Here is a 13,519-nt window from a genome sequence, read left to right as displayed (position 1 = left end):
GGGCCCCTTCACCATGCCCCTTTCCTCGTTAGTATAGTGGTGAGTATCCCCGCCTGTCACGCGGGAGACCGGGGTTTGATTCCCCGACGGGGAGGGTGACCCCTTTTGAAGGGGGCAGAAAGAAATGCTCGGCCTGCCCACCACATGCCCTTGCATTCTCCTTCTACGGCCACTTGCCTTCGCACCCCGCGCTGGTGACTTTCACCTCCAGACAGACAATTACCTGGCAAGGACGTGCTCGCCCTAGCCAAAGCCTCTCCCTGGCCTTCCGCCACCGGGCCCAGCTTCGGGACCTGCACGTGGGGGCACGTTTCAGAGCGGCAAAGGGAAATAGGCTGGCCAGGGGCATGAGGACAATGGGCCAGACAGAGGGGGAGGAGGAAGACAGGCCTGGGATTGGCTTCCTGTCTTTTTCCCTTTGCTCGGGAGTTTACCTGTGACTCTAATGGGGAGACCTGAAAAATACCTGTGGCCGCCGGCGAGGAAGGGGGCCGCCCCGAGAGCACAGAGCTGAGCGTTTTCGGCGGGGCTATTTCTGGCACCAGCGCCTGGCCGTGATCGTATAGTGGTTAGTACTCTGCGCCGTGGCCGCAGCAACCTCGGTTCGAATCCGGGTCACGGCATTGCTTTTTGGTCGGGGAGGGGGTGTGCGTTTGCGGGGAGGGGCTATCCTGAAGCACGCCTGGTGGCTCAGCCAGATTGCGTCCATTGGGCAAGAGAGCCATGGGCCGGTCGTGAGTTTCTGCTTGGTAAAGGAACACAGTCAGTGGGGTGCATGGTTCTGAAAAAGAGTCCCAGGCCTTCTTGCTGGTCGCCAGGGTCCAGAAGCAGCGCATTCCCTCCTGGCAAGGGCTGTGTTTCGAATGTCCGTCCAGTGCGCGTTGAACGGAAGGATGTGCGTGCCTGGGAAGCTGCGTCCCTCCAGAGGCGCTTGAAAAGCCAAAGGGTGCGTGGGTGAGCGTGTGATGAGGTGAGTGTGAAGTGTGGAAGCGGGAGGGTGTCAAGAGGAAGTTTTGAGAGGAAGAAGGTGGTGCTGAGCTGGTAGGTGAGGGCAAGGTCCCAGGCGGGTGTTGTGTGAGGAACTGAGTAGGCCGTAAAAGGCGTCCTGGTGGGCAAGGGCAGGTGAGGGGGGCCAGGGCTGTGTCTGCGGCCAAAGTCTTTGGGAAGCAGAAGAGGGCCAGGGCTGTTCCTGGCTGCTGGGGCCCACGCGATGGTGTAGGTGTACGCTGACCATAGCTGTTTTCCGGTGGCTGTGCCCCTTCACCATGCCCATTTCCTCGTTAGTATAGTGGTGAGTATCCCCGCCTGTCATGCGGAGACCGGGGTTTGATTCCACGACGGGGAGAGTGACCCCTTTTGAAGGGGGCAGAAAGAAATGTCCGGCCTGCCCACCACATGCCCTTGCATTCTCCTTCTACGGCCACTTGCCTTCGCACCCCGCGCTGGTGACTTTCACCTCTAGACAGACAATTACCTGGCAAGGACGTGCTCGCCCTAGCCAAAGCCTCTCCCTGGCCTTCCGCCACCGGGCCCAGCTTCGGGGCCTGCACGTGGGGGCACGTTTCAGAGCGGCAAAGGGAAATAGGCTGGCCAGGGGCACGAAGACAATGGGCTAAACAAACGAGGTAGGACTTGGTTAAGAGGTGGAGGAAAACATGCATGGGGTTGGCTTTCTGTCCTTTTCCCTTTGCTCGGGATTTTACCTGTGACTGTAATGGGGAGACTTTAGAAATACCTTTGGCCCTTGGCAAGGTTGGTGGCTGCCCTGAGAGTTTCATGACACTTTAGCGAGACTGGAGAGGTTTGCACGGTGCCAAACGTCCATTCCTTCCCCTGGCAGATTAAAGATGGGGTAGATAGGGAAGAGCACTGGCCAAGGTCAGCATAGGTGGCCAGACAGAAAGTCTGATATATTGGGATGCAGGTGGAGGGTCAGGGCTGGCGTTACCATTTAGGCAGCCTAGGCAATCGCCTGGGGCGCCAGAAGAATTGGTGGGCGCCGTTTTGCCGTAGGGGGCAGCAGGCGGCTCCGGTGGAGCTGCTGCTGTGGTACCTGCGCAGGGTTCGGTGCTCTGTGGCTCCGGTGGATCTGCTGCAGTCGTGCCTGTGGACGGTCGGCTGCTCGCGCGTCTCCGGTGGACTTCCCGCAGGCACCACTGCGGCAGCTCCACCGGAGCCACAGAGCACCGGACTCTCCGCAGGCACCGCTACAGCAGCTCCACTGGAGCCACGGACCAGTGGACCCTCTGCAGGCACCACTGCGGCAGCTCCACCAGTCCTGCAGCCACCAGAGCGGGGCCGCGATATTGCCGTTCGCGTAGGGCGCTCAAACCCCTAGCGCCGCTCCTGTGGAGGGTAATGGGAGCTATACAACAAAAAGACCCTAAATTCTGTACTGTCCCTAGAAAATTGGGTGATCTGGTCACTGTAGCCTGGGATGAGCCGGGCAGGGCAAGGCAGTACGCGCTGCAGGGGAGCTGGGCAGGTGAAGGTGTGTGCAGAGCTGACACGTAAAGCGCTGGCCACTGGAGCAAGGGAAGCAAGTTTCTTTATTTCGCGGAACAAACACAAGGCCCGAACCCAGGGATCAGACGCGCGTCACTGGCCCCGCCCCTGCAGATACAGCCCCGCCCCCTACTCTCATTGGCCGAGGGTAGAGTTCCCAGTGGTGTGTAGGCTTGGAAGTAATACCCGGAGTTCTCGCCAGGTCTCATTGGTTTCCTTCCCACCAATGACCTGTCCCCTAGTTTGGCCACTTCCTCCCCACCATTCGAAAGCTGGTTCCCGCGCAGAGAGAGATAGACGGATGGAGGGGCGGTGCTCCGCTGTGATTGGCTCCCCTTTCCTCCCCTCGCTCCAATTGGCCGATATGCCAATGGTGGGCGGGGTCAATCTGCCGGATTGGCTGTATACCAGAATGGGGGTGTGGCTTAATGTCGCGTTTTCCGGAGTATCTGCCCGTTCCTGGCCGGTGTCCGGGTTTGGTGCCAGGCGATGGAGGCGGTGCGGTGCGCGGGGCACGGTGAGGGACGGAGTCTGCGTGACATGCTGGGGGGCTCCCTGAGGGCGAGGGCTGCGGGATCCGCCGGATCGCGCTGCGAGGTGCAGGCCTGGCTGTCTGGGGAGGCCTCCTGGGGACGGGACGTCTCCAGACTGGGGGCGTCCCTGGGGCTGGGTCCCCAGACTGAGCGTGGGGGAGTTCCCTGGGCTGAGGAGCTCCCTAAGCCCAGGTCCCGAGTGAAGTGGATGCTGGGGCCGGTCTCACAAGGCTGCTTTTCTTCCCCACCAGGGTCTCTCTGTGTCCTAAAAACAGGCGTCCGCGATGGACCCAGCAAAGGGAAAAGCTTCTACCTGTGCGGGGTCCGGGACCAGGTGCCCTGCGGATTCACCCATCCTGCACAGTAGGTTTAGCAGATGGCGATGTTCCTGTTCTGCACACGTACCCCACTCGGGGGTGATGCTGAGCTGGCACCCTTTAACCTGGGATGTGGTGTGTGTTACTTTAGGTTTTCCAGTGTTGGAGATGCTCTCAGATTACTTCATAACAATATTCATTACTAAGCAAAGGTAGCTGCTGTATATGTGTTCTGAGAGGCAGTGCTGTCTAAACATATAATCAGAGTTTGGAACGGCTTAATGGGAAGTCAGAAACATATCCTAATCCCCTGTTGTTTGTATTATCATAGTTCCTAGGAGCTCTAGTCATAGACCAGGACTCTGTTGCACTAGCTGTGGTACAAATACAGATAAAAAAGATGGTCTGTGACCCAAAAAGCTCACAGTCTAAGACTAAGATAAGAGATACAAATAAGTGGGGGAAATACAAAGGAACAATGAGATAATACTAGTTGTCATGATAGCCAGCAAATTGATCACACCAACTGATTAACAGTTATCAACTTTTTTGTAGTCAAGGTAAAGGGGATTTGTCAGGATGCAAAATGGCAACCTGTATCTTCAACTAGCCTATATACCTTCATCTCAGATGCCCATATACATCATATACACTCACTGTAGGCTACAAACAGGACCGGCACTAGGGGTTTGAGTGTCCTAGGCGGACGGCAATTTCGGCGTCCCGCGTGCTGGTCCCTCGGCTCTGGTGGAGCTGCCGCAGTGGTGCCTGCGGAGGGTCCGGTACTCCGCGGCTCCAGTGGAGGTGCCGCAGTGGTGCCTGCGCGCGGTCCACCAGAGCCGCGCGACCAGCCGACCGTCTGCAGGCACCACTGCGGCAGCTCCACCGGAGCCGCGGACCCTCCGCAGGCACCACTGCAGCAGCTCCACCGGAGCTGCGTGCCGCCCCCTCCGGCAAAACTACACCCACCAATTATTCTGGCGCCCTAGGCGATTGCCTAGGCTGCCTAAATGGTAGCGCCGGCCCTGGCTACAAACCACTGTGATTTGTAGATGTAGCCACATAGACCATCCTGCAGTTCACTCACAGATTAGCTAGTATTATCAGTATTGTACCTCTTAATCTTTCTATATAGAAACCAGAGATTCAACTGTCTCCCACCTTGACTACCCACTTTGTAATGTATACCAAAACAATAGAGAAGACCCAGGCTAATAGTGGTACACGAAAACCAAAGTTTTTGTTACATAATTGGCATTCTGTGCCTTAAGCGCTGGAAACTGAGGGAGAGAAGAGATTAGCCCTTTTATTAATTTTAAGTGCATTTGGTGCTGTTTGGGGTGCTCTAACAATGAGCTATTACACCTCTACCCTGATATAACACGAATGTGGATATAACGTGGTAAAGCAGCGCTCCGGGGGCGGGGCTGCACGAGCTGGTGGATCAAAGCAAGTTCAATACAACACAGTTTCACCTATAACACGGTAAGTTTTTTTTTTTTTTGGCTCCCGAGAACAGTGTTATATTGGGGTAGAGGTGTAGTTCTGTGAACCCAACCTACTTTCGTGTCTCTGAGCGAAGGAGTCTTTGAGATCTTCCTCGAAGGATTTTGCCTTAGGCATTTGTTTCTGCTGCTCTTACTCAGGCAGCTCAAATCTTTTTTCTTCCCACTTTCAGTCTTCCTGCTTCCTACTGCTTGATCCATGAGAAGTATATGGTGGAGCTGCAAGTTCTGATTCAGCAACAGGACAGAGAAGAATACAAGTAGGTTTGTCCAAAGGGAACATGTACAGCATGTAATTCTCATTAATTTGAAAAGCTGGGATAACTCTTCCTTCTTGTGGCATCACAGCCTAATCACTGTAGTGTTTGGTGTATACATTTCTGCAGGTTTGCACGTTATTTTTCAAATATGGCAGTTTCCAGTTCCAAAGAGAATAGAATGTAAATAACTGGATTGAGGTGGGATGTTTTTGTTGTACTGATATTGGCATCATTTTAAAACACTATGAATCTTACAATATTAAATTGTAGATATAGTTGGATGGATTGTATGTGTGTTCGACACAACAATGCCTACAAAAAACAGCTCCCAACAAAGTTTAGTTTCTGCTGGCTAGATATAGGTTGTATAGATATATCACATCACTGTGTACTAAGGATTTTACTGGCATGAGTTTGTGATGATCACATTAATCATGCATGGTAAAGCCATTTGTGAGTTATCCAGATCATCAAAAACGAGTGCTGGTATAACTTTTATAGAATGCCATCATGTAGTCTCTGTATGACACATGTTACAGGAAAATCTATTTTAGGAATAGTACAGAGATTTAAAAAAAATCATAGTACTTTTTCTTTGTATCCTTGTGCCTGTGAAGCTGTGTCTTAGTCGGCATGAGTCCAAATGGGCTGAGCTCAGACAGAGAGAATTAACACTAATAAATGTAAAACATCTTTAAAAATGATGTAAAATAGAATCCTGCACATAAAAATGTCAGAATTTAGTCTAGCTCTGGCCAGCCCAGGACTAAAAATGAGAGCCAGGTCCCCCTAGAAAGGCTCGGATCTCCCCTTCAGTAATGTCAATATCCCATTTCTAGTCCTGCTGGGCCATTGGATATTGGACGCTAAACTTGTTGCTGGCTCAGGACCATCACAGGCCTCAGACATGTATGGTTTTCGAGGGAAATTTTGCAGTTGGGGTGGAGAGGAAACATTTTTTTGGCAGGTTGATGGTTTTTGTTTAGCATCAACTGTTTGAAGCTGCTCAGCAATTGGAAATGTTAGAATTAATCCTGAGGAGATAGATTATTGGGCAGGTGTTATAGTTATGTGATAAAGCACACTGGTGTGTGATTATTAAATAGATGCTTCCTCAATTTGTCACATGGGCATTTCTGTCATGTAGGTGATTGATATATCTATATGTGAATGTATAGATACAATCTAAATGCAAGTTAATGCTACTTGTAGTTTTGACTTTGATTTAACACATTTTTGTTAACTGCTTGTGCAGTCTCCTATGAGATTGATATTACCCCTTTTTACAGTTTGAAAACTTGAGCTTAAGAGGTTAAGCAAGTAGTTGGTGGAATGGAATCCAGTTTTCTGACTCCCAATGTCTTGCTTGAAAAACTTAAACAAGGGTTTCTTATTTTTGTTCTTCCATCTTTTGATTCATTTATTCAATATCTTTTAAAATTTTGGCTCCTTCCATATTAAGAAACAACTTACTCTATTTAGTGATCCAATTATTTACTAGTAACAACTTTATGTTATCATAAAAGGTTTTTCTTTGGTACAATTATTTATTTATATTTATATCCCACATAAGCTTTCAACATGTATTCAGTTAAAATTCATGATTAAATAGAAAACAGCTGCAATCCAATAAAAGCATCTCACAGAGCTCTGTTGTCAGCTGCCAATTTAAAAAAGAAGCCTCCCTCTTATTCCATAGCCTAACTCCTCCCTCCTCCACTCCTCAGCTTCAAAGAAATGCATTGCACAGCCCGTCTCTTAAAAGGCTAATAAATTTGGGCTTTGGTAAACCATGAGGGGTTTCCAAGACTTTGATCGTAATCAGTGACTGAATCGTGTTGAGTGTTCTGTGTCACCACACCTTCAGTTCTTGTTTCAAGGCAAGAGAGGAACTATAAGCAGAGGAAACAAATGTATCCAGAGGATTTTAATATTATAAAAAGCCGTGCATTGGGCAGTTACTAAATTTGATCTCGTTTGTGTTTCCAGAGATCTTAAGTGATATATTAAATGCATATAAATCCCTGTAAAGTGCAGATCCAGAGGCTCTGTCTGGGACACTGCTTGTGCACACTGAATTTTTAAAGATCCTCTGTGACAGAACTTACTGGTATGTGTTATAACTTGCTTTCACAGCTTATGTTTTCTTTTATGGTCTACTAGGCTATGCTATCGATGCCTTAAAAGTAAAATGGAAGGGAAGAGGTGGTGTGGGAGCATCCCATGGCAGGTACATGTGTCATTTATATTTAAGCTATCTGCTGCTCACAGTGTGCGATTGTTTACATTTGTCCACTATGCAACCTGCAGTTCAACCTGCAAAGGGCTATGGGTTCCAGCATGCGGTGCGCCATCTTGATTTAAGGTGTTGTCACAGAGTGTGGGGGAGTCCGGCCCTGCACCCGTCTTCCTGGGACTTACAGTGACTCTCAGCCAACCAGTAAAACAGAAGGTTTATTGGACAACAGGAATGCAGGTTACAGCAGAGCTTGTAGGCACAGCCAGGACTCCTCAATCAAGCCCCTTTGGGGTCCAGGAAGCTTAGCCCCCTGAATTCTAACCACCCAGCCCAAAACCGAAACTAAAAACTCCCCTCCTCCAGCCAGCCGATTCCTTTCCAGCTTCCCGGCCAAGGTGCTAACCCCCTCCCCCCTACCTGGCTCAGGTTACAGGCTTAGGTCCTGTCCCTTACCTAAAGTCATCCCCAGCTCTTCCATCCCCCTACTCCATCACAGGTGTCAATCTGCTTTTCTTAAGATGAAATATTGCATGCCGGGGCCTCTCTTTACAGGCCAAAGTACAGGGAGTACTCTGCGTTGTGGGCAACTTGCGTTCAGTATCCAGCTGTGGTAGTCTCTTCTCTTTTTCTCTATCCCCATTCCCAGAGGCTGCATGGTTGACGAGACATTCTGCTTAGTCCCTGGGGAGGGGCAGTGGGTGCCGGGAATCAGCTTTATGCTTCTCAGTAGTGCCTTCTACAGCCAAGTGCTTATAGTACTTGAACAGAAGGAAATATGCTTAGAATGTGTTTTATGTTACATGGCATATGTAGCATAAATCTCCGTAAAGGTTATGATCTACTGAATGTATTAATCCTATTTCTATGCATGTATCATTTTTGTATTCGAAGTTATGAACATTGGCTGTAGACTTGCTTGATTTCTAAGTAGCCTTAGGGTATGGCTACACTTGCAGCCATACAGCGCTGCTGCGGGAGCGCTTTGAAGTGCAAGTGTGGTCACAGCGCTGGGAGAGAGCTCTCCCAGCACTGCAGGTACTCCACTTCCTCGTGGGGATTAGCTTACAGCGCTGTCCAGTGCTGGGGTAGTGTTTAAACTGGTGCTTTGCAGCTCTGTAACTTGCTGCGCTCAGGCGGGTGTTTTTTCACACCCCTGAGCGAGGAAAATTGCAGTGCTGTAAAGCGCCAGTGTAGCCAAGACCTTAGTTAGAACATTTGGTCACTTCTTGGGAAAAGAATGTGCATGTTAAGTGCTCATTCAGGAAGCACTTAACAGCGAAAGAGCTTGGAATACTCCAATCCACATAAAAAGTCTACTTGAGGACGTTCAAGGTAGCATGTGGGTAATGGCTGCTACCTGCAAGTTCTGAGTCATGCATGGGCATGTGACTTGCCCATGTGATTCAGAATCTCCATTTTGTGACTGGTTTCTACACAAGGGGGTTTCTGTGACCAAACCATCACAGGCGGCTCTGACATAGCCTAGCTGGAGTTATGGGAAAGGTGATATTCACAGAATCTGATATCTTTCTTGAGTGGGTTATGGCATGGTTGAGGGTGCGATGGGGTAATGTTCTTTCCTACTTCATTTACTGAAGAATGAATTTTTATTTACATATTTTGCAGGATTCCAAAGCCATCAAATCGCCAGTAAATGCAGAATCCCAGCATGCATCAGAGCTATTCCTTAATCCCAATGGTCAGCGAAATCCATTCAAAGTTCTGGACAAGAATTGTGAACTGTCCTCCTGGAAGCTACTTAGTGAAGGCAACAGGGAGAAAAATACCATTGAAGGAGGGAAACAGAAGGAAAAAAGAGAGCAGGCATTAGATAAAAAGGAGGAGAAAATGACATCTGAATCTCAGATGGAAAGAGAGCCGCCAGTGGGAATGAAGATTAAGAAAAAACAATCTGGGGAGAAGATAAGTGACATGGAATCTGGGGAGGGAACAAAGTCCAGAGCTAAATCAAGTCAGTCTGAGACTCGGAAAGAGAGAAACCTTTTGGAGGATAAACAGAAAGATGGCACCAGTGGAGAGTCTGAGAAATCCTCTGAGCACGTAGAGGAGGAGGCATTTGCGAAGCCAGCGAAAGATGCCTTGCACAAAGAAAGGGAACTAAAGCCTTCATCCCCAAGCCTTGACAGCCAAAAAGCAAGCACTGAGCCACCGAGAGAGGAGCAGCTCAGAAAGGACGACTCAAAAAGCAACAGGGGCAAAGGAATAGAAGTGAAGGTAGATGCTGGTGGAAAGGCTAGAGAGAAGAACATGACACCCAGAGAGTGTGTGATTTCCCAGGAGGCTACAGGCTTGTCAATACCATCAGCATGTCTCCAAGTGCCCTCTGAAGGAGGCCCGGTGGCACAGCCAACACCATCAAAGGCAGGAATAGTTCCAGGGGAGCGAAAATATGCAAATCAAAATACTAACAGTGATGAAGGTGAAGTTGTGTTTGTTTCTTCCAAGTTGGGCAAAGATCAACCTGATGGGTCAGTATTGGATTTGCAACAGGGGGAAGTTCGTGAGAGATCCTCTGGGAAGAGTGAACAAAGGATTTTCTCTTCCTCTTCAGGAGTTGCAACATCTTTGCAAAAGGAAGAAACCCTGGACACCAAAGCCCTTCAGAACCATCTTACAGTCCAGCTGAAACAGAAGAAGGTTGTTGTTTCTATTATACACTTCACTTTTGCTCTTCCCATTCTCGAGGCAGCTATTTGCATCAGCCCCGTCAGAATCAATAATCCCTACCGAGCAGTTTCTCTCTGGAGTGCTTAGAGAAAGGTGATCGCTTCAGGCTTCTGAAAACTCAGGCCAGACACACATCAGTTGTGTATATATATACACTTAAAACACTATGTGTGAGAGAACTTCATATCCTCTAGCTAGTATTTTCTTTGAGGGCCATGTCAGCAACATAGTAGGAACATATGAGCTGCACCTTAGGCTGTGTCTACATAGCAGCTGAGGGAGCACTTTCCTGAGTGGGTAGACACATGCTATCTCTACTTGACCTAGCGTACTACAAATAACTGTGGCTGCAGTGGGACCGGTGACAGCTAGGGCTAGTCCACCAAATCCGTACCTAGGGTCAGGCAGGATTGTACTTGAGAGACTAGCTTGAGTGCTATTTTTAGTGTGCTAGCTTGAGCAGAGCTAGTACATGTCTGTCTAGCTACTCTGGGAAGCACCCAAAATTGCAGCCATGGTTCACCTGTTTTAAAAGTGTGGTAATAATTTGAAAAAATGATTCTCATTAAAAAGACATCATGGAGAATATTTATGATTGCAGCTTTGCACGCTTACTCTGGGATGGAGAAAACAAGCTGTGTTCTTTCGGTCTTGTTCATAATCACTAATAATAAAGATCTGAAAACTTAGAAATTTTGTCAATCATGCGTAAGTCAAAATAGAATTTAGATCTTGCTACTAGAACTATTGCTTCTGTTGGATAACATGGTGTAGAAAAGAGTAAAAATAAAGAAAGCAATCTAGACTGAGTGCCCTGGAGAGCTGTTGAGATCCTTAGACTACGCTGGTTGTGTCCCCCTTCTCATAATCCTAGGGAATCAAGGATTCCTAATTCCCCTCCCCTAAAATTTAATAATAGTTAACTTATTTTCTGGTTAAAGGCGCTCCAGAGATTTATACAACCCTTATATGAACTACGTTACACTTACAAATATTTTGGAGATTGCAGAATTAGGTTAAAATATCTAACTTCCTAGAATGCAAATTTTACCCTTTTTACTTCTGACTTTTTGACTGTCCTGTGTAGAGGAGACCGGTTGGAAGTAGTTGGTGGTGGATATCAGTACCAAGCAGATAAGACGTGGATTCTGGGTTTTGTTTTTCAGAGCACTTTGGCGACAGTGAATGTTCAGGCCCTGCCGGATAAAGGTGAAAGATTATTAAAGCAAGTGCAGGATTTGGAAGCTGCGCTCAGTGCTCTCAGCCTCTCAACAGCAGAAAGTGCAGAGAAGGGTAAGAGAGATGGTCAGAATTTTGCCAAGTGGTGCGTCCAGTTACAATGTTTATAAAAATTACAAGTTCATACGTAGTGTGTTGCATATGTAGAGCTATGGGAATGCTAAGAAGCTGAACACACTATATTAATTGAAACGACTGAAAATGAATGAAGGCATATACTAAATTTCTCTTGCCTGTGAGTGTTGATTTATTTTTTATTTTTTTTTAATTGGGAGGTGGTTTTCTCTAGTGACTGGATTCCGTTTCAGCTCTGCCAGTAACTTGACTGTGTGATCTAAGGCAAGTCATGTATACTTCCTGTGTCTAACTGACCAGTATCCTAAGAGTTAACTTTTTCTCTCTGTTGAGAACCTTACTTTTTTGTACAAGGCATTTAAATTATTTTGCCTCAGGTGTACAATATGCTAAACTTCATCTGCCATTTTGTGGCCAGATGTGGTTGAGCAGATACTTCTGGAGTTTCCTCATAAGTCCCGTATGTTAATTCACTAACCTAATTAACTGTATTAATCATCTGTGGATGAGATGGAACCTCTCAGATTCACTGGGCCATTTGTTCCTGGGCACTTGTGCATGCTGAAAGTGTCAAGAAGGACATCCCTTGTAACATGGACCAGATCCTCTGGGAACAGAACTGAGACTCTCATGTCTCAGGCCACTAAATGATCCTTGGTTAAGTGAAACCTTTTGGTCCTTTCGCCACTGTGCCACCGTTTAAATAATGACCTAAAGCTGAGAGGCTGAAGTCCATTGCTAAGCTGTTAATTTTAAATGTTTTCCTTCTCAAACAGGCAACAGTGTGAGTAGTGACAATCAGGAAGAATCTCTGTGCAACCCATTCAGCAGGACAACCAATGAACCGCCCAGGACTGTGCATCTGAAAAACCCACAGCCATTCCAGGATGCTCTTGCTAAAACCTCTCTAGGATTGCATGACTGCAGCTCAGCTCCCTCTCTGGGACCCTGTCAATACTACAGTCATGTCTACGGAGGTAAGGTTGGATTGGCAGCAAGAAACTAGGCCTACCTGTTGGCTAGCCGTTGTCTTTTTTCAGATTAGGTACCATAATAAAGCACCAGTTTGGAGGGAATCCTAAACTCTGTGGATGAGTAAGAGGTTCTTATTCCAGTAAATTTCTAGTTGCTTCTGCAGAATCTTAGTGTAGAGAAAAGTACAATGAGGTATCTTGAGGAGTAAATCCTGATGGAAGGAACATCAGGGTACATCAGGGAGTCAGAAACTTTGCTTTATTTTGTTAGGTTGGTTTCTGGCAAGCTGCTGACATGGTCCTTCGTTAAGCAGAGTGTAGATCCCAGTATGCTATTCTCCATCCTGAACCAAGTGGAGAACTCATGGGTGGGTGAATTTGGCAGCCTATAACGTATACGAAAAAAAGTTAGCTCTATGTTGTAGATGGGAATTAGGCGGTGTGGTCAGATACTAATTCCTTCAGAGTGGATTGCTTTAAATCAAGGTTATTTAAATCAGCAAGCAGGAAATCTTGATTTAAATAATCAATTGTAATTTTGTTTTGCATTGTACTTTTTAGTTTTTCTAAAGGATTCTTATTGGTTGGTAACCATTAAAACATATTTATTTGCAATTAAATATAGCTTTTACACTATATTTTGTACTTTTTTCTCTATCTATAAGCATTTATATAGCTTAATTTACATTTATTCAGATTCTTAATTTTTACATTTTTATTAAAAATGGTGACTTATGCATTTCTTATTTACTAGATTATGATTAATTTTACTTGCGATTTGTGTTAAACTCTGTTTGGATGGAAATTCAAATTCAGTCAAATACACAAGCACAATTTTATTTTTTTATTAAATAAAACGAAAATGTTCCAGATACATAAGAAAAGAAGTTCATCAAAAAGTTTATTAAAGCATGTTTTGCATTTAAAACTGATTTATCAAACAAGGGAAGTATTATCCGTAGTTAGTGAATTGAACTGATTTGTTTCTGGACACCATGTCCTTCCAGATTTTAAAGCTAATAGATCTCATCCTCTAACACCTAGTGTTTATTCATGGATTGGAAGAGGGGAAAACAAACGTTTCTGCTTTTTCAACTCCCCGTTGGTTTCTTAAGGTTTGAATGAACTAATTGAATAAACTGAAATGAAGAAAATATTCTGTCTGCACCTGCAGAATGACAAAA

The 13,519-nt window shown here is 46.6% G+C and overlaps 1 protein-coding gene and 2 non-coding genes across 4 annotated transcripts in view; all 3 read left to right on the top strand.

Moving 5' to 3' along the window:
* Positions 1 to 22: 22 nt before the first annotated feature.
* TRNAD-GUC lies at positions 23 to 94 on the top strand. Its single transcript has one exon. It is a non-coding gene; the product is annotated as a tRNA-Asp (tRNA).
* Positions 95 to 551: 457 nt separating this feature from the next.
* TRNAH-GUG lies at positions 552 to 623 on the top strand. Its single transcript has one exon. It is a non-coding gene; the product is annotated as a tRNA-His (tRNA).
* Positions 624 to 2,928: 2,305 nt separating this feature from the next.
* TTF2 (transcription termination factor 2) overlaps positions 2,929 to 13,519 on the top strand; it is a 43,647-nt gene continuing 33,056 nt past the window's right edge. Inside the window, exons 1-7 of one of the 2 annotated variants that reach the window (XM_030583343.1) lie at positions 2,929 to 3,022; positions 3,290 to 3,401; positions 5,034 to 5,120; positions 7,284 to 7,350; positions 8,986 to 10,017; positions 11,214 to 11,340; positions 12,138 to 12,338. In XM_030583343.1, coding sequence (XP_030439203.1) covers positions 2,995 to 3,022; positions 3,290 to 3,401; positions 5,034 to 5,120; positions 7,284 to 7,350; positions 8,986 to 10,017; positions 11,214 to 11,340; positions 12,138 to 12,338 — 1,654 coding nt within the window. In that variant the 5' untranslated portion in view covers positions 2,929 to 2,994. The other variant, XM_030583352.1, reaches the window with a different exon arrangement.

Source organism: Gopherus evgoodei, chromosome 1 (assembly GCF_007399415.2).
Source record: "Gopherus evgoodei ecotype Sinaloan lineage chromosome 1, rGopEvg1_v1.p, whole genome shotgun sequence".
Classification (NCBI taxonomy): Eukaryota; Metazoa; Chordata; order Testudines; family Testudinidae; genus Gopherus; species Gopherus evgoodei.
The sequence above is the reverse complement of the archived record's forward strand: the minus strand, read 5'-3'. Positions and strand labels throughout refer to the sequence as shown.